At 38.0% G+C, this 27,664-nt stretch overlaps 1 protein-coding gene and 1 long non-coding RNA gene across 12 annotated transcripts in view; one reads left to right on the top strand and one right to left on the bottom strand.

The window, feature by feature from the left end:
* Window positions 1-27,664, top strand: part of LOC148658504 (uncharacterized) — a 340,797-nt gene that overhangs the window by 85,146 nt on the left and 227,987 nt on the right. The gene's annotated exons all lie outside the window — the stretch shown is intronic.
* Window positions 5,543-27,664, bottom strand: part of tead3a (TEA domain family member 3 a) — a 99,223-nt gene continuing 77,101 nt past the window's right edge. For all 11 annotated transcript variants that reach the window (XM_088639776.1, XM_088639778.1, XM_088639777.1 and 8 more), the window contains 8 exons: window positions 26,974-27,102; window positions 22,540-22,583; window positions 20,975-21,036; window positions 13,688-13,824; window positions 12,678-12,851; window positions 9,797-9,937; window positions 9,139-9,291; window positions 5,543-8,536 (listed from right to left, as the gene is read on the bottom strand). In XM_088639776.1, coding sequence (XP_088495902.1) covers window positions 8,423-8,536; window positions 9,139-9,291; window positions 9,797-9,937; window positions 12,678-12,851; window positions 13,688-13,824; window positions 20,975-21,036; window positions 22,540-22,583; window positions 26,974-27,102 — 954 coding nt within the window. In that variant the 3' untranslated portion in view covers window positions 5,543-8,422. The remainder of the gene's footprint in view (window positions 8,537-9,138; window positions 9,292-9,796; window positions 9,938-12,677; window positions 12,852-13,687; window positions 13,825-20,974; window positions 21,037-22,539; window positions 22,584-26,973; window positions 27,103-27,664) is intronic.

Below are 27,664 nucleotides of genomic sequence, written 5' to 3'. Positions count from 1 at the left end.
CTTTGTTTGGAGGAATGGTGAACCGCCAGCAGCCATATCACCCTGCAACTCTCAAGTGGCAACCCACTGAAGTTAAGCAGGTGTGAGCCTGGTCAGTACCTGGATGAGAGACCGCCTGGGAAAAACTAAGGTTGCTGCTGGAAGAGGTGTTAGTGGGGCCAGCGGGGGGCGCTCACCCTGCGGTCTATGTGGGTCCTAATGCCCCAGTATAGTGACGGGGACACTATACTGTAAACAGGCGCTGTCCTTCGGATGAGACGTAAAACCGAGGTCCTGACTCTCTGTGGTCATAAAAAATCCCAGGGCGCTTCTCGAAAAGAGTAGGGGTGTAACCCCGGTGTCCTGGCCAAATTTCCAATTGGCCCTTACTAATCATGGCCTCCTAATAATCCCCCTCTATGAATTGGCTACATTACTCTGCTCTCCTCCCCACTGATAGCTGATGTGTGGTGAGCGTTCTGGCGCACTATGGCTGCCGTCGCATCAGCCAGGTGGATGCTGCACATTGGTGGTGGTGGAGCGGAGTCCCCATTACCTGTAAAGCGCTTTGAGTGGAGTGTCCAGAAAAGCGCTATATAAGTGTAAGCAATTATTATTATATTATAATGGTGAATACATCTGAAAGATACTGTAAGGGTTTAAGGTAATAGATAGGGGTAAGACTGGGCACTTCACACTGAGTAGCAAAACATGGATACAACTGGAAATTAATTTAGGATGCAAAATAGGAAATGTTTATTAAAACAAGTTGTATGTTTGTAAAACTACAAACCTGTTTTTTATGTAGTGAGTACCTGGAACAGGCCCTGCAATGTGGCTGAAGCCCAACACTGCACTTTTAAGAAATGTTCAGACTATATCCTGGTACTATCCTGGTGTTGAATAAGTAGTTCCAAGGGCAGAATGTTGCCAAATCTCAGGTAATCTATTGTCCAGAACAGGTATGCAGGCTTGTCTGGATTCATTACAACCTAGTGCAGTCAAAAGGCTGAAAGGACAGCTGGCTTGTTCAAATAAATTTCTTTGTTCCAAAGACTGGGCATCAGTGAATCCATGACAGGCTCATGGCGATACAGACATAATGTTTCGCTTTGTAAATGGCAATAAAAAAGACAGACTTTAAAGCTACAAGTCACACAACTATGAAAGCCAGTGGCTCAAGGTAGCTGTATTAAGGCTTATTGGTTGTGGGGTTTCTCTTATGAAGAGGTAAGCAGTGAGAGCCTATGGTTTTGTTGTTGATCCTGTCAAGGCAGGTTGATATTGGCACCTGGAAGACTTTTAGCAGTTTTTGGCATGTGGTTTTCCCTCATCAAGGTGCTGGATCTTCCATAGTTGCTGCGTGCACATCAGTACTAGTGCAGAAAACCATAAGTATTTAAAATGTTTTTTTTTTCAGTTAAACCCCTTTTGAGGGGATTCAAAGACCGTCGGGAGACAGAGGAGGGAGGGAGAGGTGAATGAATGTGGCAGAGGAAGTTTTATTTGCCAAGGTCACTATGAAACACAGCGGTAGCAGATGCACATCTAGAATTGTTCCTGTTATTTACTCATCCATCTAGGTATTCCATATACAGTATGCAATGGCATAAGACTATTGAAAATAAAAGAAAATAATACTGCAAATTGCAGAGACACCACACTACAGTGTTTTTGTACCTTTAGCAAGAAAAATTGCACACAGAATATTTCCTAAAGGTCTCAGATGTAGCACATATGCATCCAGAATAAAAATTACACACCCCTGGCCACTCTAAGCGTGATCTCTCTTTTTTCATCTTCACCCATTTTGATAAGCAGTGTGTTGAGACAAAGCCCTAGAATTATAGGGACATCCTGCAATTTCTTACTGTGCACATCGAGCCTAGCTGTCTTGCTGTTCCAATGCTCTGAACAGACCATAGGCTCAATGGTGGGGGTAGGGGAGTCATGTGCTTTACTGCAAGCAGAGTGCAAGGTCCTTAAGCAGAGACTAATTGTGCCAGTAGCGGGTGTCTGTGACCTGAGACTTGAAGGTGATTGTTATGTTTTGTTGGGCTACAGTACCAGTGTAATGCCATAGAGCTAGATAGTTTATAAGTGAGTTGATAGTTAAATTGGTTAATACCATCTTTATTTTTTTATTAATGTATGAAATGCATTACCAGGACTGGCAGTGGAGACATTAGATACTTGGAATCAAGGTTACAGGGATTCACTGAATGTATAAGAAAATAGCTGCTTTGGACAACTGAAATACATACTGTACATCATATCATCACTTTCAATAACTGCTTATCCCATTCATGATCATTATGGCCCAGAGCCTTTCCTGAGAAGCTCTGGGTACAAGTGGGGATACCCTGAATGGGAGGCCTGACCACAACAGGGCACACACACTCACATCATGGCTAATTTTCCCAGAAAACAATTAACCTACAGTACAAGCCTGTCTTTGGACTATTGGAAGAAACTGGTGCATCCAGGGAAAAAATCATGTTTTCTCTGGGGAGAAGGGAGAACTTCATAGAGGGGAGAACTCCATGCAGAAAGTACCCAAAGTCCAGAAGTTAAACCAGACCCGTAGTGCTGCGAGACAGCAATGTTAACTACTACGCCACTATGCTGCTCTCAAATACATGCAGTGCTGTACAGACGTATTCAAAACCATGCACAGTTGTTGTTTTAAACTTGAATTCATCACACTTTAAAATTGCAATTAATATTATTTGCACACCCTACTTCAACCATTCAAAGTAAAAAAAATGAATGGAGTTTGTTATGGACAACATTTGCAGCTGACATCTTCAGTGCACTCCTTAAAGCCTTGCTAAAAAAGCCTAAAACAAAAGGTATTGTTTGATGTTTCTGCCTTCCTGTAGGTGGACTAAGAGGCAAGTAATCTTAAATGATAAGAGGGGGTTTCTGGTGACTTTGGTTACTTAATTGACAATCATCAGTACCTTAGTACAGCCATAGAACAGCATACAGAGAAAGACGACACAGGGACAGTAAAATAGGAGAACACAGAAAGAAGAAGTAACATCATTAACACACTCCCTTTCCTTTAAAATTGTGTAATATGAGAAGATCTAGTTCTGATCAGTCTTGCAAACCAGATTTTGTCTAAGTAAACTGAACATTATTATTGACATCTTGCAGAACTTTTGAGGAATTTCTGATTACAGGGGTAGAATTCTGAATCAGCAGGACTTAGACCTCTGAAATGCATAGATTTGTACATACAGTGGTGTGAAAAAGTGTTTGCCCCCTTCCTGATTTCTTATTTTTTTGCGTGTTTGTCACACTGAAATGTTTCAGATTATCAAACAAATTGAAATATTAGACAAAGATAACACAAGTAAACACAAAAAGTTTTTAAATGAAGGTTTTTATTATTAAGGGAAAAAAGAAATCCAAACCTACATGGCCCTGTGTGAAGAAGTGATTGCCCCCTAAACCTAATAACTGGTTGGGCCACCCTTAGCAGCAACAACTGCAATCAAGCGTTTGCGATAACTGGCAATGAGTCTTTTACAGCGCTGTGGAGGAATTTGGCCCACTCATCTTTGCAGAATTGTTGTAATTCAGCCACATTGGAGGGTTTTCGAGCCTTAACCGCTTTTTTAAGGTCATGCCACAACATCTCAATCGGATTCAGGTCAGGACTTTGACTAGGCCACTCCAAAGTCTTCATTTTGTTTTTCTTAAGCCATTCAGAGGTGGACTTGCTGGTGTGTTTTGGATCATTGTCCTGCTGCAGAACCCAAGTGCGCTTCAGCTCGAGGTCACGAACAGATGGCCGGACATTCTCCTTCAGGATTTTTTGGTAGACAGCAGAATTCATGGTTCCATTTACCACAGCAAGTCTTCCAGGTCCTGAAGCAGCAAAACAGCCCCAGACCATCACACTACCAAAACCATATTTTACTGTTGGGATTATGTTCCTTTTCTGAAATGCTGTGTTACTTTTACACCAGATGTAATGGGACACACACCTTCCTAAAAGGTCAACTTTTGTCTCGTCAGTCCACAGAGTATTTTCCCAAAAGACGAGCCTTTATGTTCTTTTTGCTCAGCAGTGGTTTTCGTCTTGGAACTCTGCCATGCAGGCCATTTTTGCCCAGTCTCTTTCTTATGGTGGAGTCGTGAACACTGACCTTAACTGAGGCAAGTGAAGCCTGCAGTTCTTTGGATGTTGTTGTGGGGTTTTTTGTGACCTCTTGGATGAGTCGTCGCTGCGCTCTTGGGGTAATTTTGGTCAGCCGGCCACTCCTGGGAAGGTTCACCACTGTTCTATGTTTTCGCCATTTGTGGATAATGGCTCTCACTGTGGTTCGCTGGAGTCCCAAAGCTTTAGAAATGGCTTTATAACCTTTTCCAGACTGATAAATCTCAATTACTCTGTTTCTCATTTGTTCCTGCATTTCTTTGGATCGCAGCATGATGTCTAGCTTTTGAGGATCTTTTGGTCTACTTCACTTTGTCAGGCAGGTCCTATTTAAGTGATTTCTTGATTGAGAACAGGTGTGGCAGTAATCAGGCCTGGGTGTGGCTAGAAAAATTGAACTCAGCTTTCCAAAGATGTAATAAACCACAGTTGATTTATGTTTTAACAGGGGGGGCAATCACTTTTTCACACAGGGCCATGTAGGTTTGGATTTTTTTTTCCCTTAATAATAAAAACCTTCATTTAAAATCTGCATTTTGTGTTTACTTGTGTTATCTTTGTCTAATATTTCAATTTGTTTGATGATCTGAAACATTTCAGTGTGACAAACATGCAAAAAAATAAGAAATTAGGAAGGGGGCAAACACTTTTTCACACCACTGTATGTGTTATTATATAAATTTGTGTGGGGTGTAGTTGTGCTGTTACTAGGGGCCACAGTTAGCTTTGCCGCCTTGCACTGTTGCGCCCTGGGCTCAATTCCTGACCTGATATGCTGTTTGTAGTTTATACTGTATGTTCTCACCTTGTACACATGGGTCTCTTCTGGTTGCTCTGGATTCCACCCACAGTCAAAAGATATACTGGTAGGTTAATTGGCTTCTGCGTATATTGGGCCAGATGTGAATATGTGCATGTCTGTCTATTTGCCCTGGGATGGACTGGCATCCCATGCAGGGCATATCCTGCCTTGTGCCCTTTACTTGCCAGGATAGACTATGGCTCCCCTGTTAGAAAGGGTTAGAAAATGGATAGATAATAGTACATAATTACCTTATGTTAAATTCTGTTTTACAATCTGGAGTAATCATGGAGGCACTTGAAGTACTTAATAATTGATTCCACAGTCATGCTATTATTATTGATAAATGAAACATTTATAACATCTTCTTTTGAGTTTTCCATTTTCACTTCTCTTCAGAGGCCACCTTCTGAATCAGGTCACTTTTTTCATATGAATATACAGTATAAAGGGTTAGACAGCATAGATGCGAAAAAGACTCAACTTCACCAACCACTCAAACATGAGCACTCCTTCAAAAGAAAAGTACTGTAGGTGCAAAAATGTCCTCAGTCTGATCTAAAGGCAATAAATGTGCAATTAACAAATGCTTCCTGTGCTTCTAGAAGAAAATGGCTCCAGAGGCACCATGCGTTTTTATTGGTAGATTATACATAATACACTGATTATATGATACAACCCCTCACATTGTAGACAACAGAATATACAAGAATACACTGCACAATTGGGAACCAAGGCCAGACTGCATCACCACATTAGAAAAAGTTCCCCTCCTCCCCCATTTAAAATACATTAAACATACCTCATTTAATATCAAAAACATCAGCACACACCATTTCCAAAGGAAGCTTTAGCTTGTCAATACAGAAGCTCCCACTGAAAGTCTCCAAAAAAGGCTAAAAAAAATCAAATACAAAAAAGCCATCCAAGAAAGGCACTGCATCAGTAGGCACATGAAAATAAAAGTCCTAAGAACTGTGTTTCACAGACATTGTCAGTTATGTTCCCAGGCCCTTCAGATTGACTAGTGTCGTTATCATTCCAGCATCAGATCTTCAGTCCTCTGCTCAGGTCTTCCTCCACTATTTACGCAACACATGCAGGAAATGTAGTTTCCCTCTCTCACCAACTGCTGCTCAAAAAAGGTAACCTTATTCACCTCCCCCAATCTAACACCCACAACCCACCCCCTTAAATAACAATTAACAGTCACAATACAGCACAGTGACAACAGCGGAGACCAAAACAGGTAGCTAAGAGTTACAATTAATATTGCTACTTGACAACATCAGAAACTAAGGAAAGGAAAAGTACTGTGGTTTTAGGACACTCACAGTCTGGGCAATTCTAAGTCGTGTTTGATGCATTTTGTATTTCATTTACTTCACTACAAAGCACATTTACTTGCACCTAAATACAGATGTACTACAGAGACGCCAACTGTGATCCCATTTCTTTCTTTTATTGTGTGCATGGTCACAGTAAGCTTTCATTGCACACTTGTCCACTGTTAGGAAGAAAAAATCTATTTGGTCAAGGCAAAGGGCACCAAATGTTATATGAGCTGCTATAATTTACACACAGAAATTTAATTTAAATTACTTTTTTGGTTTACCAAACACTGGACACTGAACCTGGCACCACGTAATTCACAGATTCTCATTCAGAATGCACACATAATGTGTACAGATATTTTTACAGAAGCAAACACAGGAAACTTTCCCAGTTATGAGTTTTCAGTTCCTGAGTTGTACATTGTTGTTTGAATTGACTTAAGGAAAAGCCCAACTTACAATAAAGCAATGTATAAAACCTGGAAATCACTGACACTGTGAATCTAAAGATAGGATTTTCCACAGAAGCATCTACTACAGAACAATCTGTAAGAGTTGTATGTATTTAAAAAAATAAAGATCAAGTGAAGCCCAAAATGCTCTCTTATGCATTATATCACATTTTTGCACTGAAATAGCATCATATAGGGCTTTTTTAAATGCTATTTCTCAATGATGTCATTTTCTAAAATATAAATATATCTTAGAAACTGAAAAAGATTGATAAACATCAGTGCTTCTCCATGTACAAGCACTGATATTCCCACACACAAAAAAACAAACAAAAGCCATTGTCTCTGTGCTGTCTAGGCAATTTTGAGCATTTGATAAAAGATACAAAGATACCCACAGACTATTCCTATGTAACATGTCCTCCCACAGCTTACAAGCTTTATATTAAATTGATACGTCCATGTAATGGCAGCTTAAAAATATTTTACTTTAGTCTGGGTTGAAATATACAGTACCCCCTTCTATAAAGATAGAATTAAAAAAAAAACTTAATGTTTGAAAGTAAAAAATACACAAGGTAATGGTAACTGTGTTACAGTCTAAATGAAACCAATAAGTGCTGGGACTCTCTGGGTCAGAGGTTACAAATTCTACCCAATCCTAACTTTCCAAACTGCTCTCTAGCCTTTTTGAAAAAAGAATGCACCAGGAGGTAGAAATATTAGGCACAAATTTAATCTGCATTGTACTCATTAAAAAGAAATACAGCAAACAAACAATAATTAAAACCATATTGTAATGTTCTACAGCCAATTCCCAAAAAGGAAAGGCTGAACTATGTACAGAAGCCCATTTGCTTTACTGTGTTTCAGTTAAATTTGACAAAGGCTCATAATCTTCAGCTCCTGCTTTGTTTAAATGATGTGGCAGAAGAGAGCATTCAGAAATCCAGAATCTTAATACTAGGCAATTACTTGTATTAATCAAATTTCTGTTGTTTTGTTTTCTAAAACTAAATTTTAGCAGAGAAGAGGTAGTCATCAGTGTTGAAAGGTGCTCCAAAATGAGCATTCACAGAATATTTAGAAAAGGGTACTACTATACTGCTTCACCTATCCACATACCATTCCACACTTAAATTTGTGAGCCTTCTCTACTGAAGCTGAAGGCAAACAACATATATATCCCCTCTTTACATGCTCTTTTGAAGGCCATTCACTTTGCTTGAGCCTCTTCAACTTCTGCACCTGTTCTGTTTAACCACAGGCCTCTTGACTTGAGTGGCACTAGGTCCAATTTGTAAGGAAGGCTTTTGAAACTCCAACACATTCTTTAATTCTTATACCACCTTATTCTATCTTCCCTCAGCACAGAAAAAAAGATTAACAACATCCCTGAAAATATATATATTTTAAGGAAAATTACTGATGCAACCTGCTTATTAAAAAAAACAAACATTTAAATATAAAAAACAATTTGCCCTTACACAAAGTAGTGCATAGTTTTGTTTTTTTAAACTTCATAAATTCCTATTTTACAAAATTTGTTATGGTAATAGAAAATACCCACCGTGCTATAAAAGATTTTTTGTAAGTTTCACTTTTCTGTATTTTTTTTCTTTTTGGCTTTATAAATTTTTTGTCAGGCAGCACAAGAACAGCACCCATTTCTCACAAGGACCTCTTAGTCCTTGACAAGCCGGTAGACATGATATTGAGCCCCATGTTCGCTCGTTGAGACCTCAAACACAAATGCTATGCAAAGCAATGTTTCTTGGGTGTCCCTGTTTGTCACAACCTGAAGGAAAGAAAAACAATGAGGTTTGTAATTAAATGGCTTTATTTTGAGTCGTAATCCTTAAAGTGCAAAAAACTAAGCATCATTCTATAACCAAAATCAAAAAAAATATTCTTTGGTGTTCATTCTTTTACTTTTACATCTTCAAAGCAAACTACAGTACTGCAGTAAAGAATAAATATCTTTCACTTGCCACTTAAAAAGAAAGTGGTAAGTAAAAGACAAGTACTACAAAAGGCAAAAAAGGTTACGCAGGCTAAAAGTTGGCCGAGACCACTGCTGTGAATATATTTCCTGTATGGTACTGCTTTTTTCTTTTGAATTCAATTTCCAAGTCTGCCCTCCTCCTTTTTAATTTTTAATTAAAAGGCCAAAATCCCAGTGTCTACTCACAGCTGCAACCCACTCATAAATAAATAAGACTACTCAGTATAAGCAAATGATTTTCCTTCTATCTACAAAATTGAAGCCTACAGAGAGACTTCAGAACTAATGCCCCTGGGTTTACCTAAAAAATAATCTAATTTAAGTACACTTAAGGGGAATATTTTAAAAGAGCAGTATTTTCTGCTGAAATGGCAACCTAGTTTTCTTAGAATTACCTGTAAAATAGTGAAGTTTTCCAGCACACTGTTCATCATGTACTTTTCTGGCAGATGCTTGAGTTTGTGGATGAAGTTGATCATATATTCGCACATGGGAGAGCGATGAATTCGGTACACATATCTCCCACCTTCCATGCGGGCATACTCCGTCTGTAAGAAACATGCAAAGCCATTGTACACATATCATTTAATTTCTAAAGTGCCCAAAACTAAGTAACTATAAAATGGAGCTATGGTTCTATGAGTACAGAAAACAGTGAAGTTATATTTCAGAAAACTAAATCTTATTAATGGCTAGTGGGGTGAAAGGTTTATTATGTGTGATTAAACCTGATGCATTAATTTGTTACAGCTCTCTGCGCAAAGTGTGTTTTTTTACTAATGTCAATTATCACCTCATGACAATTAAGAAAATAACAGGCATGCAATATTTTTTTAAGTTGTCAGTTGTCTCAGTCATCTTCTTTAAATGTGGAATTTGTTGTGGGCTTTGATTAACTTCTGCCTTTTCATGAGTAGAGAAACCTCTGATTTGTTAACACCTTTGCTCAGACTTAGGTCTAAAGGAATTTAAAAAGAAGGGTGGTAACAAATGCAATGGACAGGTATAGTACAGGGGGAACAAAGAGTTTTCCTCAAGGACAAGCAGACTTACCTCGACCTTCTCAACGACCTGCTTGCCGAAGGAACAGACCTTAGTAGAGACGGTGATGGTCATGTTCTCTGCACTGCTGTACTGGCTGCTGACGCCATAGAAGGAGCCAGGGCCATCCTGCACACTGCTGTTCAAGTCCGCCTGCAGGAAACACACTCCGTCAGAACACCTGCTTTCCGGGTGTAATTCAATCTTCAACTTTACAATCCACTTCTGTCAATGTGTGAGAGCTGAGGACTGAACCGAAGTGCCCATCACTTTCAAAGCAAAAGGAGGTCCTGTGTTCACCGAGATAAGTGGTGGCCCTGCTGGACTGACTTCGGTTGGGCGCCCTGATGAGTTGGAACTACCATTGTGCAGTGAGTCAGCTTAAAATAGATTTCCAGAAAAGACCTCCTTCTCCTACATACTGTACATGGCTCACTTTAACTGATTTAGGAACAAGTAACAGGTTTATTCCTGAGAAAACACAACGTTTTGGCCGTGGAGCCTTCCACCTTTCACCATCCTTGACACCTGAAGAAGGCTCCACGGCTGAAACGGTGTGTCAGAGGTATTTGTATCATACAATGGTTCAAGAAAAGTCATTTTCCAAGGACTGCTCCTGGGACCAAGATGGGGTAAGGATTTTCAGTAGATGTATGATGTATGATGGTAATATACCAACTAACATTAAAGAAATAATCCATAGGTCATTAGCAAAACTCTTCCAGCAATATCTTAAGACAGGGGTAATACTCAATGACCCGAAAGTTGATAATGTAGCACCCATCCATTAAAGGGTTACAGAACTGTACAATATTATAGACAAACATGTCTTACTTATCATATGTTAGGGTATAGATAATTAGAACAAAACTAGATCATCTGCATGGCAATAGTATTCTAGGAGATAGTTAAAAGATTAAGAAAAGGAATGTCCTGTTTAAGTAACATACTATAGACAAAGCAAGTAGTGACAGATATAGCTCAGGTGTTGTGATATACTTTTCAGCAATTAGAACAATGATCACATTTTGTTGCTTTAAAGCTTGCAGTCATGACACTTTGAAGCAGCAATTAAAATCTGTTATTTATACTACCTACTCCACACATTCAAAGCAAAAACAAATACAAAATTACCTTAATGAGCCAATTATTTAAGTGGTCTATGTCTGTGAGTAATAACAATTGGTCACATGATTTCAGAATAAATACATCCGTCTCTGTAAGGTTCCTTACAGGTGTATTTACAGACTCTTTGTGAATTTCAAGCAAAGAGTCAACCACAAAGACCAAAAAGCTTTCAAAACAATTCAAGGATAAGGTTGTATAAAGGCACAGATCAGAATAAGGCTATGAAAAACATTCTAGATTCAGTGTGGTGAATCCAATGATTAAGATGTAGAAGGCACCCAGAAATTGCCTGGATCTGGCTGTCAATACAAACGGAGAAGCCAGGCAAGGAGGAATCTGGTTAAGGATGCCATCATGAAGCCAATGGCATATTTGAAAGTTACAGAGTTCTTTGGCTGAGAAAGAAGAAAATGTCCATAGATCAACAATATCCCAGCCACTTCTAAAGGTGACTTGTATAAACTGAAAATAAAGCATCTTACTTTTTTTGGTACAGTGTTACATCTAACACAAACTCAACATAGTGCATTACTCAGTCACCACCATCCCTGCTCAAAAATGATAGAAGGAGCAGTACTGCTGACCATTTGAAAATATTATCAATTTTCTAATCACTTCTACCAATTCAGGAAAACAGGGAGCCAGGGACTATCCCTGCAAATAACAGGCAAGATAAACCTTGGATGGGACGCCAGTCCATTCCAGGACAGACACACAGACACAGATTGAACACACACCTAGGGTCAATTTTCCCAGAAGCCAATTAACCTACCAGCATGTTTTTGGATTGTAGGAGGAAACCAGAGCACCAGGAGGAAACCCACACAAACAAGGGGACAATGTACAAACTACACGCAGGTAGCATCCCGGAGGTAGCATCCCGGGTCAGGAATTTAATTTGGGGCTCCAGCACTGCGAGGCAGCAATGCTAACCACTGCACCACCGTGTCACCTGAAAATATTATTTAGACTGAAATTGTTTTATATAACACAATGGCAACATTAGATTAAAGATTAAAAGATTAAAACTATAATATTATAATAAGAATGATAAATTAAAATTATATTGTTTTTAATGTGTCATGGTATTGCAAAATAAATGTGTTGGGAAGAGTTTTAAAATTATACAATTTGGACAAGGCAGCATACACCCTGGATGGGATGCCAGTCCACTGCAGGGCAAACACAGAGACAAATTCACACGCTCACACCAGAACCTATTTCTCCACAGCCAATTAACCTACCAATATGTCTTTGGACTGTGGGAAGAAGCTGGAGCACGCAGAGAAAACCCACAAGAACACAGGTTGTACGTACAAACTCCATGCAGATAGCAACCCAGGAAACGAACCCAGAGCCTCAGCACTGCAAGGCAGCAGGGCAAGCCACTAACCACAGCACGACCATGCTGCCCACATAAATTCCTGGATCTCAAATGAATTACAATGAATACTTTCACAACATGCAATTCTTCAATAAAAATAAAAAAAATACTTTGAATAAGCATTTAAAATGCTGAAAGACAAAATCAGAACCAAACATGGACTAATTCAGAATCCATTTTGAAATAGTGACTCGAGGACAAAAGTGGAAATTAAATTTAAATTTAATATGTAAGATGTAAAATAAGAGAAGTACTTTTCAACAGTAAGGATGTTATTCCTTCTGTAATCCACAAGGAAAAATAGAAGTTCCAAATAATCAGAAGACCATGATATATACAGAATGTTCTCACATTTGTATATGTTTATCTGATTCCTCTTACCCAGAACTTGACAAGGAAGAAGGCATTTTGTGGGCCTTTGTCATACAGCTCCTTCAGTCCTCCTTTCTTCTCGGGGAACTTGTCGTATATCTGTCGGATATCCACTGCCTCCAGCAGTGGATCGCTGTATGAGGGGTTAGTCTGCCCGATATGGACAAACAGGTGTTTGCTGTACTATAATGTGCAAAGAAAACACAATTGCATATAATTGGTTCAGCTTCTCCAACTGAATCCCACAAAAAAATAAAGGAACTAGTACATAATTGTGCCATAACAGAAAATATTAAAAGCAAGAAAGGGTACTGGTATCATAAGGTGGCTGGATTCCCTTCTGCCTATGGGGAAATGTGAAAGCTCAGATCTTGGGGTGTCCATTAGACCAGATTCAAACTAAGTACTGTATCTTGGTAATGTATTAATAGCAAGATCCTGTCTAAGAATATAAGAGATGACTGAATTCTAATAGTGTGTGGGAAGGCAATAGGCAGATGCAGCAAGACATGAATGACAATAATTAAGTTCTTGTCTAGCAAGGTTTATTCAAATTATATGCACGCTTTGTAACTCAATTTCAACCTTACTACAAGATAGTAGTTCAGGTGGATAGCTGCGTCAGCATGCGTAGGCTGCAAAGGAACAAGTAATAGGTTTATTCCATGCTGAAAAAAAGAAGAAAGAGAACACAACGTTTCGGCCGTGGAGGTGACACACCTGAAGAAGGCTCCACGGCCGAAACGTTGTGTTCTCTTTCTTCTTTTTTTCAGCATGGAATAAACCTATTACTTGTTCCTTTGCTTACTACAGGATTGCCTCTTACAAGTATCACAGATGTTTTGCAGACAACAGCCACATTAACTACTATTTGCTACCTAGGCTCATGACCTGACAGCTTGAAATTTGACTACGTTCATGAAACAGCTGCATCAGATACTTGGGATCAATGTAACTAGCCAAACCACTGTGTACTAGGAACGGGACACAGGGGGAAGAGCATGACCGAGGGAAGTTACCGTGTCAGGGTCTCTCTGCACCTCCATGAAAGCAGAGTACTCCAGCATACGCAGTTTGGAGGAGGCGATGGTGCGGTCCTGCCACACTGGCACCGCCGTGGCCGCGGGGGGAAGCGGAGGGGCCAGGGGCTCATAGGCTGGGGAGAAGGAAGACATGCACAGACATTCAAGAATCCACTGTAGTCTAAATGTCACAGTGTCAGCATCTCATTTTGCACACAAATGTGGAACTCATCTAGGAAGGACAGCAGGACTGACTTTAAATCTTAAATCTAAAGTGCTTATGTGGATATGGTAATTTACTGGAATATACAGTACCTGTAAACCTACCTAGGATTCCATCACTCAGAGACCAGAGTCCAATTCCTACAGTAGTATCTTACTTCTACTAATATAAATGTAGAAGTATTCATGCTGGTGCAACTCAAAGTGCTTAAATACAAATAAAAACGTGTAATATATAAAAAGCAACAAAACCGAAAACAACAATACAAATTAAAGATTAAAACTACTGGACTAAAAACTAATTTGATTAATAAATGTATTTATTCTAAAAAATTACTGTTTTCCAATGGGATTTAAACTGGCTAAAAGATGATAGGGAGTCAAAAACTCCACAATTTGATGACACTGTAACATGGGTAACAAAACCTCTCTTTTCCTTTTGCCATTCACCTCTGCTGTACAAAGCATGCTCCAATAAGCATATCTTACTGTATTTTCAGGCAGTAAGAAAGTGAAACGTTTGTGCCACCTGGCCAAACAAATACATAAATACTAATAAAATATATACACAAGAATCCATAGTGAAATACTGTTTAGTCGTTTAGGGACAAGGCCTATTTTTTTAGAATTAAGTTATATTAAGTATTTCTAGTGGTCCAGGCACAGTATGTGTGCCTGGACCAGCCTGTTGCCTGTCTCAGGAATGTACCCAAAGAGGCCTCTCTCTGTGATCTCAGCCACAGGCTGACCAAGTGGTCTTTGCATGTGAGCAAGTGAGGGAGATGAGCTTATCTTTTGCATAGAATCTTTTCCAGGACAGTCCAGACATCTGTGGGCTGTTCCCCCATTGTGCAAATTTACAGTCGTGGATTAGTGTAATTCAATATTTACCCACTCAAGAATAAAACTGTTATAATAATGTGTTAATATCTATTTAATTGATTTAAATACCCATAGTTAGAGCTCCTGAATGTTGATTATTTTAATGAGACTAATTAGGAATATCATTGTTTTTATGTATATTTTTTGTATACTCGCTACAAGCTTGATATTTTTAATGTTTTTATGTACACATTTATTTTATGTATCAATAAATGTATTCTGTGTGTCATAAATCCTTGTAAAGACTCCTTGTTGTTCTACTAACTGATTCCTAATAGGCAAAGTAAACTCATACAATCTACTGTTACAACTAAATATTGTGTCAGTAAATTCACACAAACTCCTACAATAGTAATAGACCGCAATATCTTTTATGTAATTGTATCTAACAAGCCTTGTACTATCAAGCCTCAAGCATTCTGACCAAATCTCATGGACTAACACCTCAGTCTGAAAATCTCATGCATTTCCATCAAGTCTAGGTTGATCAAAAAAATAATGAATGTAAAATTTTGAAATTGTTGTAGAGACGCACAATTCTATGAAATGTGTTTTTTGTATGCGACTAAAATAAACTATCAATACAAACAGCATGCAATCTCAATTTTTGGTTGAAATCTCATACATTAGGGTTCTGTACTCTTGAGTGCTATGTTAGTAATCAACATAGAAAAAAACAGTTTTCTTGCAGCTGAATCATCAGGTCACAGACAAATACTTTGTTCCTTCATTGCTTGCAAAAGTTTGTGAGAAACAATTTTGAAAGAATAAGAAGAATAACTTGACAGTCAGCTTTATATCAAGAAGATCATATGTTTGGAAAGCCGTGTCATTTCTACTTGTCATAGAAATGATGGAAATAACGTGTTTAACCTAGGAATGCTCACTTTCATGGTGTTGTACTTCATGTATATGAAAAACAGAACACATGCTCCTTTTTTTATCAAGTGTGACGATATTCTACTGTTGTTAAAGTCAATGCTACTTTGCACAGGACAATATTATTTAATATACAGTACAATGCAATATACAGTATTAAGATAGTGGGCAACATTGTTCACAAATTAACTATTGTGTTTAAATGGAATAATTTCCTCATATAAATGATATACTTTTCCCGTATAAAAATGATATAATCTCATATAAATTCATTTTTTTTCTCCGTGGCGCTAATAAACTTCTGTACAACTAAGTCTATAAGAAACATTTTAAATATTTTCAAAAGCTCATTTTCCTGAATCAATACAGTATTTGTACTTACTATTTTACTATTAACTGAACTATTTTATGAAAAGCAAATACATAAACATAGAAAAGTACCAGGAAATTTGATTATATGTTTTGTTACCAGCAATATGTACTAAGTAGTTAAAGAACTTTGGAAACACTACCATATCACACATACAGAGTGTAGTAATATTTGAAAACATTTGTATGTGTTAAGTAAACTAATTTTCAGGACAATATCTTGCATATTGTATTCTAATTGGAACATTTTTATAATGATAAATACACAAATCCATTTTCTAACTGCTTTTGAGCTGGAGCCTATCCAGGCAAGCAATGAACGCAAGGCAGGATACACCTTAGACACCAGTCAATTGCAAGGCACACACAGACACAAACACAAACAAGCTCACACTCACACAAGGTCTTTTCCCAGTAGCCAGTTAACCTACTGGAATGATTTTAGACTGTGGGATAAAAGCCACGCGAACACAGGGAGAACACCCAAACTCCACACAGATCGCAACCCAGGAATTGAGCTCCGTAAAGTTACCTTTTTTGGGATGTGACATCACTCTGTGACGTTTTTATACTATGAATGCGATATTATCATTATATTTTAAAGATAAAGTAATTAAAAAATATTTTAATGTAATAATAAACTTTATTTTATATAGTGATATAATTTGAATTTTAATTTAAATAGATTCTCCTATGTTCTAACTAGGAGAAAAAGAGTTTAATGTTTTCCCTGCACAGCCCTTGCCTTCTCTTGCAAATGCACTCATCTTTGCGACACTGCACCCTTTGTAATGACTGCATAATTAACGCCTCCAAATTGCTTTCTCGGTCTGACCGGGAGGTGGGAAGTGGGGCTGAAGTTACTGTCTCTTGCCCTTCTTCCTCAGTCTAATAACTGATATGTCCGAAGTACCTAGTAGCGTCTACGGGCTTAAGAGATCATGAATGTAAAGCGAATAGAATGTAACTTGCTCAGGAGCCCAATGGAGCAGGATTCCTCTGCCAGCTGTGGGATTTGAACCGGCAACCTTCCAGCCACAGGCGTAGATCCTTAACCACAGAGCCACCGCTCCGCCCCCTTTAAATTTTTCACATATAATTTATGAGATTTTATTAATAGAGAGTTTAAGATAATTAAAAAAAACATTAGACATGGTGGCTTTATAAAAACATGTAATAAAATTAACATGTACTGGAAAAAACAAAAAAGAGGCCAGATTAAAACAAAACTTTTGAGTAGTCATTTGAATTAATTTGTTGTGTACTGTAAAGTAACCAGGACATGTAGATGCCACTAGGAAGTCACCCAGTGGCTTTTATGGGAATTGGAATTCCTAAGCTAATGCAACATTAGAGAGTACTTAATACTGTACTAGTTGCACTGTTTAATAATCGCTGTATTATTTTGTACTGTTTTTGCCATGTTTGTATACAATTTCTGTGTATTTGTGCAGTTTTTTACAATTTTGCACTGACACCATACTGTTGTTTACACTGTTATTGTTATTGTATTTCTGTCTATTGTCTTGTCTGCTGTTCTATATATATATACTGCACTTGAGAAACTAATGAGAAATACTTTTCACTTGAATTGTGAAAGTTGAATTGAATTGAGTATATTGGGAATGTGTATTGGGGACATGTCAGATTAAAAAACAGTTATTTTCAGTTTATTAAATTTAACCTTTATAGCAGATCGTTTTATTGAACATTCGTTTCATGTTCTGTTATATTACTGCAAATTGATATACATGTAACTGGCTTTACAGCATAAAGACCTTTTCATATGTACTGCAAGGGAAGAAAGTGTGCAAATAAGAGTGCAGCCCACACCCAGTTTCCCCCACTGTGAGGAGACAATGCAACCACCAATGCATGCAACACCCCCTCCATTGTTACATGATTAAAGTTAAGTTGAAATTGGTGCTACAGGAGAAAGCTCTCTAACAACTTTGGTAAATGCAAATTATTATAAAAACCATAATTATATCAAGTACTAAAAAGAAAAAAGGGCAGTAGAAAACGTTACAGATTGTAAATTTTAAATTTTATCATTTAAAAATAAAGGACAATTTGTTGAAAGAACAACGTTTGTATTGACTAGGATTGAACCCTGCCACACAAAAAGGTGAAAAACAGTGTAACACTGTGTTGCGCCACATTGTTTCATTTTCCATTACAAGAAAAAAACCTAAAATACCCACAGCAAGGGACCAAGTTGAAGACTTTGCTGAAAAAAATGTTTTAAGCAGAGGGTGCAATACTATTGTGTACCTTATTTTTAGCTATCATTATCAGCTATATATGCAGATCATAATTTTCACTATTTATAATTCATAAAAAGAATAGCATTATTGACATTTAAAAATGTTATTATACTTCAGTTATATTTTTTTAGCAAAAAACTGTTTGTTTAGTTCCATCCATATCCATATTTAGTGGATTTAAAGAAATACAGAATTAAAACAGATTAAAGTATGCAATCAGTTCACTTACAGTGCTTTGTAAAACTATTCACTTCCCTTGGATGTTTTCACATTGTGTTCCAGCATGGAACCATGTTATATTTAACTGAGACTTTTTGCCACTCATCAACACAAAGTGTTCAGACATTTTACTAAGTAAAAATAAAAAACAGAAAATAATTGAATGCTCAAGCTTTCAGCCCCCCCCCCCCCAGTTAATACTTGGTAGGACAACCTTTGGCAACAATTACAGCTGTGTGTCACTTTGGGTAAGTCTCTATCAGTGTTGCACATCTTGACTGTGGAATTTATGCCCATTCTTCTTGGCAAAATTGCTTAAGCTCCATCAAGTTGGATGGGGATCGTTTGTCAATAGCAATTTTTAAGTCATTCCGTAGATGCACAATTGGATTGAGGTCTGAGTTTTGACTGGGCCACTCCAGGACATTAACATTTAGGGTTTTAAGCCATTCCAGTGTGGCTTTTGCTGTATGTTTTAGGTAATTGTCCTGTTGGAAGATGAATCGTCTTTCAAGTCCTAGTGCTCTTGCGGAAGTCAGCACATTTTCCTCCAGGATTTTTCAGTACTTAGCTCCATCCATTTTTCTTCTATCTTTATGAGTTTTCCAGTCCCTGCCGCAGAGAACCATCCCCAAAGCATGATGCTGACACCACCATGATTCACTGTAGGGATGGTGTTCTCAGTGTGACGTGCTGTGTTAGGTTTGGGCCAAACATAAAGTTCAATTTTGGTCTCATCAGACCATAGAATCTTTCTTCAAATTGTTGAGTCTCTCACATGTCTTTGGGCAAACTCCAGCTGAGATGTGATAAGAGTTTTTTTCAACAGCTTTCTTCTTGTCCCCCTTCCGTAAAAGCCAGATTTATAAAGTGTGCGTGTTATTGTTGTCTCCGCACCGTTTCTCCCATCTTCGTCAAGGTGGACTGTAACTCCTTTAGAGTTGCTGTAGGTCTCTTGGTGGCCTCCCTTACTATGGCCGGACACTCAGTTTTGGAGGACGGACAGTTCTGGGCAGATTCACAGTTGTTCCATATTTTCTCACTTTTTTAAGGATGGACTTCACTGGGCTTTGAGGTATATTCAATGCCTTGGAATTTTTCTTATATCCTTGCCCTGACTGGTATTTTTCAAGAACCTTGTCTCAGATCTGCTTAGAATGTTCCTTGGTCTTCATGGTGTAGTGTTTCCTTGGAAATGCACTAAGTGGACACAGGTGTACTCCAAGTAATTATGTGACTTGGAGGAGAGAGTTGGTTACTTCAGAGTTAATTTAGGTTTGTCAAAGCAAGGGGGCGAATACTTATGCATTCAACTATTTTCTGTTTTTATTTTTAATAATTTAGTAAAATGTCTGGATCTTTTTGTCACTTTTTATAGAGTACTCTGTGTTGATCAGTGGCCAAAATTCTCAGTTAAATACATCAAGTGCCACCTATTGGGCTATTCTTTGGTTAGTGAAAAGTTAAATTTGGTATGCTGAATGATATTTCGCTTGCACATCAGTAAGTTGTATGTTTGTGTTGTGGCATTATGAATAAATATTTGTTTAACCCAGCATGCCTTATTTTTTACTCTTTTCACCAAAACTGTGCCTGAGAACAAAGAACACAGGTACCTCTAATTATACCAACCACTGGGGTATGTTCTTGGCGAGATCTTTATAAGTTGGGGGTTATGATAATTTATTTTAATTACTGATTATCCTACTCTATTTATGGTATACTCTGTTTTAGCAACCAGCTATTTGTAACAATATTAGCATATATTAGTTTTAATTAATGCGGATCTGGATCACAATTAACCGTCCGCCAGTGACAGATTTTATCTTCCAAAAGGTCCTGGAGTTTCTCTTTCAGGAACCCAGGCTAATTGCTTGCTCTGACTCTAGTGGTGGTCTTTGCCACAAGTAATGCGTGGTTAAAGACTGAAAGAGTAAGTTCAGTGTTGGGTTATGGCTTTTTGAAGGAAAAAAAGGCTGTTATCCGTGTTCACAATGGACTTTAATAAATGTTTATGTTTGCTGTTTAAATAGTTACTTTGTGATTATTTTTTCTCCCGCAACAAACAACCCCTATTGCAAACCCCTATGTACACTTTCATGCCATGCCACTTTATGTCATTTGTGGGAGGTTACTGCAAGGCCTAAGCTAATTTCTTGCAGTTAACTCCTCTACTGATTTATGTGAAAGCATCATTCTGTGTTCAGATTTATAGTGAATATTTCAGATTTAGTGCACACAGGAGTAAAGCACAAATTGTCATCTCAGCCAAGGTGTAATGTTAAAGTTCAGCATCAAAGTCATTCTAATTTAAGGTATTTTTTTACCATCCGGTCTCAAAATGTCAAAATGTAATATGAGTCACATGATCTCATTATTATTTTCATTATGCTACTGTATAATGTCAACTGAAATCAAATGTGTTTTGTGTTTCTTATTTACTTACTTGATATAGGAGGTGGCACTGAGCTTTGAATAGGATATCCAGGCTGTGCAAATGGCTTGATGCTGAAAAAGAAGAATATTAATGGAATGATCATATCCTTTATCTCTTAACTATAGCTTATAACTTATAACCCAAAAATTAATGAGCTGAGAGAACGATGAGACCCAAGTTTTCCTCTGCTCAGTTGTGAAGGGGATTCTGTTTATTGTTTAACCACACCATGTTATTTACATTTATATTATCTTTAGCTTAAATGAAACATTTTAGATTTACAGCCCTAAGTCTATTTTTTTCAGAATAACTGAATCAAGAAAACACGTTAACTGTAAACACCGCTTGTCTCAGAATGTTTATGGTATCAACTGGGTTTGACAGTTAAAAGTATTGCTTCTGATAATGCTGCATGGCCAAAATGTTGTGTTTCCTTTCTTTTGGCATGGAATAAACCTGTTACCCATTCCTTTACAGCCTACGCATGCTGAGGCATCTACCTACTTGAACTTGTTTTATTATGATTAGAATCCTTTAATGTTTTCATTAAGAAAATACAGCAAAACAAATAAAGTACATATATAATCAAAATACTGTGTATTTGTTCACCCCATTATTATCTATTCCAGTACAGGAATGTGGGGGAGCCAGAACCTATGCCAGGAAGCAATGGGAGCAAGGTAGAATGCACACTAGATGTGATACTAGTCCATCACAGTATCACAATAAAATAATTTTAAAAATGCTTAAAAGATTAAGAGTCCTTAAAAGAGGACTCTTTTCTAAAGCACTAACTAAAACAAAAACTTGGAAAAAATATAGTGGATTTTAGAACTTAGTACTTTCACACACAGTATAAACCATAATACTAGATAAAAAGTAAAACATGAATTGAAACATTTTTGTTTTGCTTTTTTTTTCTGTCCATATATACATTTATGATGCAATAAAAGTCCACCCTGTACAGTAGAACCTTCACCAACATGGGATTGTCCAATGTGGATTTGATTGTACATCAATGGGAACAAATACCTACTGAACGTGATAACTTTTTGACTATGTATGGTACTGAAGTCTACAGTCAACAAACAAAGTTTTCAACATTCCAGCACTACAACACATCCTCTTCGCTTTGTATTTAATGTACTCTGTTATCTTAAGAAGTTAAGTGAAATCAAGATTTCATTTTTTGATGTCTTTTGTCAAATTAATACCCTTACAAAACACAATGTACCTGGAACTAGACGTGTGAAATAAAAAAAAACCCAAACGTTGTGATATAAGCATAAAATCTAAGAACAATTAGTCCCAAGCATCCTGAAGACACTATCCGATGCCTTTTGCTCTTCATCGTCACCATTCATTTAAGTTTAATCATTTACCACATGCAAATGATTTGTATTGCATAACACATTTATTATTATTTATATTTACAAACAGTTCAGTAAAGGCAGAGCTGTTTATTTGTAACACTATATGTATATAGGTAATTATGAGTGACTTTACACATCCATCCACGTTCATTTATCTTTATTTATTACATATATAAGTTTTAAGATTAAGATTTCACTCACTCCTGAGAAGGTCCCGGTTGTCCTGGGATTGGGGAAGGCCAGAACTATAGGGAAAAGATATAGAATATCAACTTGACTTCTGACAAAATCATTTTTAAACCTGAACTTAATTTAAACCTGAACTTAAATAACAAGAATTATTGAAATAGATTTAGAAATGTTTATATTTGACCTTAAATAAATAGCATTTTCTCAGTAATACCCGTGACTGTAATGTTAGAGACAATGCACAATGCCTAGCTTGTGTCAACATTTCCATCTTCAAAGCAAAGGGGATATTTGCTGAGATGCATGGGGTCCAGATTCAGTGATCAAAGCAATTGTAAAGTTAACCTTGGTTTACCTTACTTAATTAAGTTCTGGGTAAATGATTAAGTGACAACCAACAGTCCAGTAGTCACATTCCTACATCCAGTAATTAAAAGTATGTTGGTATCTTTAAACTTCCTTGAAGACAGTCACTTGATTACCCCCAAAAAATAGGCGCTATATCTCGGTAATGAACGCAGCACAAAAACTACTTTCAATGGCACAAATGGAGCACTAACGAATATGGTGGGTTTCCTGGGACATTACATTTCATATTGCAAAAGACACTATTTCAGCTGGGAGAAATATGACACCTTAACAAAGGCACTCATATCTTTGTCTTCAGAAATCACAGTGTGCCTTCACGCTGTATTCTACAGCGAGGATTCACCAGGAATACACAAATAAAAGGACTTTAACCCAATAAATAAATAATAATATTAATAATAATAATTGCTTACACTTATATAGTGCTTTTCTGGACACTTCACTCAAAGCGCTTTACAGGTAATGGGGACTCCCCTCCACCACCACCAATGTGCAGTATCCACCTGGATGATGTGATGGCAGCCATAGTGCGCCAGAACGCTCACCACACATCAGCTATCAGTGGGGAGGAGAGCAGAGTAATGAAGCCAATTCATACATGGGGATTATTAGGAGGCCATGATTGATAAGGACCAATGGGAAATTTGGCCAGGACGCCAGGGTTATACCCCTACTCTTTTCGAGAAACACCCCAGGATTATTAATCCACAGAGACCACAGAGAGTCAGGACCTCGGTTTTACGTCTCATAAGAAAAGTGGCGCCTGTTTACAGTATAGTGTCCCCGTCACTATACTGGGGCATTAGGACCCACATGGACAGCAGGGTGAGCACCTCCTGCTGGCCCCAGTAACACCTCTTCCAGCAGCTATGTTTGCACGTAAGTGCACTGTACATATAAAGACGTGGATAATCACTGATTTTAAGACCTTAGATATACAGTTATTTTACCTGAAAATAAAAATATTTTCCAATATTTCCGCCGTCTGCATGTGTTAGACGGCAGATTTTCCAATGTTGTTTTGCAGTTGAGTTATGAACTACCTGGGTCAACTTAGTACATAGGTCACCTTTCCAAAATCCTGGTACTTGTTCACATTTACAATTATGTATTACAAAATACATAATAATGGTATTATAATACAGGAAGTTGCAAATCCTAACCTTTTTAAATATGTGGCTTGAAATATGAGTTAAATCTGTAAACAGCCTTTGATTTGCATGTTATTAATAATAATAATAATAATAATAATAATAATAATAATAATAATAATAATAGCTTACACTTATATAGTGCTTTTCTGAACACTCCACTCAAAGCACTTTACAGGTAACGGGGACTCCCCTCCACCACCACCAATATGCAGCATCCACCTGGATGATGCGACGGCAGCCATAGTGCACCAGAACGCTCACCACACATCAGCTATCAGTGGGGAGGAGAGCAGAGTGATGAAGCCAATTCATAGACGGGGACTATTAGGAGGCCATGATTGGTAAGGGCCAATGGGAAATTTGGCCAGGATGCCGGGGTAACACCCCTACTCTTTTCAAGAAATGCCCTGGGATTTTTAATGACCACAGAGAGTCAGGACCTCGCTTTTACGTCTCATCCAAAGGACGGCGCCTGTTTACAGTTTAGTGTCCCTGTCACTATACTGGGGCATTAGGACCCACATGGAGCGCAGGGTGAGTGCCCCCTGCTGGCCCCAGTAACACCTCTTCCAGCAGCAACCTTAGTTTTTCCCAGGAGGTCTCTCATCCAGGTACTTACCAGGCTCACAGTTGTGACCAGTTGTGAGTTGCAGGGTGATATGGCTGCTGGCAGTAAATATTAATTTAAAAAGGACACAATGAGAAACTGAGTACTTCTTCAGATTTTAAAAAAGGGCACAGCTACTAAGTATTATGACGTGCTAATTAAAGCCCCTTTGTAGGAACATGCAGTTGGTTGCTAATGTTCACTTTTTAACATTGGGGCAGAGCAGTAGCACTGTGGCTAAGGATCTGCGCCTGTGGCTGGAAGGTTGCTGGTTCAAATCCCACGGCCAGCAGAGGAATCCTACTCCGCTGGGCCCCTGAGCAAGGCCCTTAACCCCAGCTGCTCCAGGGGTGCTGTATAAATGGCTGACCCCACTGGACTTCTCTCTCCCCATCTGTGTGCCTGTGTGTCTCATGGAGAGCAAGCTGGGGTATGTGAAAAGACAAATTCCTAATGCAAGAAATTGTATAGGGCTAATAAAGTGATCTTATCTTATGTCTATATTGGCGTTTTTATTAATTTTCTATTTAGTGATCTTTTTAGGGCTACATCTGGAATACTTCGGATTACTGTATTGATATTGGTGATAAATGTATCTGTTCATACAAACGCACGGAAGATACTGGTATTAAATACTAAATCAACTGCTACCCCCCATCTGGCAAACAGAGAACCAAAATTGTAGATATTGTTATCCTCGCACCCATCATAGAGTCCTTGAACTCAACACATGGGGTTACTGATGGTCATGTGATCACCTGAAAAAGAATGTGCTATATCTCAGGAACGAAAGAAGCTGGGAAGCTACTTTCAACTGTACAAATAGGCACAAATGCAGCACTAACGAATGAGACCGGTTCAGTTCACCTACACCATTGTAGGGGGGCTGGGTAAGGTCACCCCCTGAAAAAGAAGGCGTAATATCTCGGGAACAAAAGCACCCTGGGAAGCTACTTTCAACGGCACAGACTTAGCACTACAGAATGAGACCAGTTTGGTTCTCTAACAGGGGGGCTGAGTGACGTCACGACCCCGAAAAAACAAGGCGCTACATCTCGGAAACGAGTGATGAATGAGGTGGGCTTTATCGTTTGTGCTTTTTGTAGGGGGGCCAACTTCACAGAGCTCGTATTCATTCTGGTTTATTAGGCATTGAGAATTGAATACTATTATTCAGAGTCTGGAATTTTTCTTCGTAGTTAGGACATTAGACCCCTGGGATGCCTTGTCTGTAAACTTGTGACGCATATAGAGAAACTTGTGTGCTGTATGTTTATGTTGTGTGTAGTGTAGTGTGTGTCACTGTCTTTGTTAATACTGTAAATATTTGCTTAACCATGTGTGTCTGGATTATTACTCTTTTCAACAAAGCTTTGCCAGAGAACAAAGAATCCATGTGCCTCTAACTATACCAATTTAGTATTAATATAATTTAATATTATTTGAAACATAATTAAAAAGTTGGGGGTTATGATAATTCATTTTACTTATTTGCTAATCTGCTTGATCATTTCCTGTTATTCACCTTTTTTGTAACCCCTTATTTGTAACAGTGATATGTACTATAATTAATTTCCTTTATGTTTGTACCTACATTAGGCAAAACAGAGCATGAAAACTACTTCAAAATATTACACAAACTGCTATTTTGCTGCAAACTATCTTGGCCATAACAGGCATCCTAAACGTATCTAGTGTGAACACGTTTCTGTGATAATGTCCTGCATAGTAACTGTGTCACTGGTTACTGGCTGACTGTACTTATAATGCTGTGATGCCACCTTCCCTAACCTCCCAAGATTCATTAGAAAAAAAAAGATCCAGGACCTAATTAACAAGTCCCTGCTTGTTTTATCCTCACTTAAAAATGGCTGTGATTCATTGTTACCATAGGAGCTTCACACCTCAATGTTGCATCTTTTCCACAAAGGAAGAGTCAAGAAAAGCAAGCCTAACCTTTGACCTGAAACCTTTGACACTGTTTGCTCCTAAAGGGATTCAACCAACTCTAGGTAACAGAATGTAACCGAGTAAAACCATTTGTGAACTTAATACTTTTGGTATTATATATTAATACAGCTGGGGGTTTGACTTTTTAGCTTTAATCAGCTATGTGTTTCACCCTCAACCCAAAGACCACTTAAGGCAGAAACAAAGGGAAACTGTAAGGCAGTTGTGCAAATTAAAATTAGCCAACTACCCTCGAAGGTATACAGTTTAAGGGGGTTAAACAGCTCTCTCATCTGAACCCAGCTGTGGAGCAACATCCCCCTCAGTAAAGGTTTAGGTACTCCGGACACACAACGCAATGCTCACCCTGGTAGGCGGGGGGTAGGGAGGCTGTGGTAGAGGAGGAAGCTGGCTCTTCATCACGCTTGCTGACACAATCTGTGCAGAAGAAAGTGCAGCCATGTTCTGAAGGGCCTTGTCTTTCGATGCCTGATCCTGCAAAAAGACAGCTCAGCACAGTCACAACACAGAACGTCTCGAGGTACAAATGGTAAAAACCCTGCAAAACAAAATGAGTGCACTGTTCTGACTGTTTTTTACTCACAGCTTAATTCTTAACCATAATGCAAATCTGCATTTTTGCCTTTCGAAATCTGAAAGGACTTGTAAAAATCTCACCCAGAATGTGCTAAATGTTAAATTGGAAATTGTATGGTATTTTAACATCACAATTTGCAATACCTAAAGTACACTTTTGGTCTTTGTAATTAGGATTGAGGGTTAGTTGGACATTAAATCCTGATAAAGACATAAGAAAATGTATTTCAGGAAACACCAGGAAAAGAAAGAAAAAAGGTAATCAGGCATTTTCTTTAAAAGAACATTCCAGGACTTTTTTTTGTCTTGTTACTCTATTTATTAAAATTGAATTCATGTACACAGAAAAATAATTAAAAAATAAAATGCTGCTTAATTTTCTTTACCAGGATATGTTAAGTATCAATATGATTTGTAATATTAGTCTGCAATATTTAAGATAAGCCATTTATAAGACTGC

The sequence above is a fragment of the Lepisosteus platostomus genome, chromosome 7 (assembly GCF_059453375.1).
Source record: "Lepisosteus platostomus isolate fLepPlt1 chromosome 7, fLepPlt1.hap1, whole genome shotgun sequence".
NCBI classification, from domain to species: domain Eukaryota; kingdom Metazoa; phylum Chordata; class Actinopteri; order Semionotiformes; family Lepisosteidae; genus Lepisosteus; species Lepisosteus platostomus.
The sequence above is the reverse complement of the archived record's forward strand: the minus strand, read 5'-3'. Positions and strand labels throughout refer to the sequence as shown.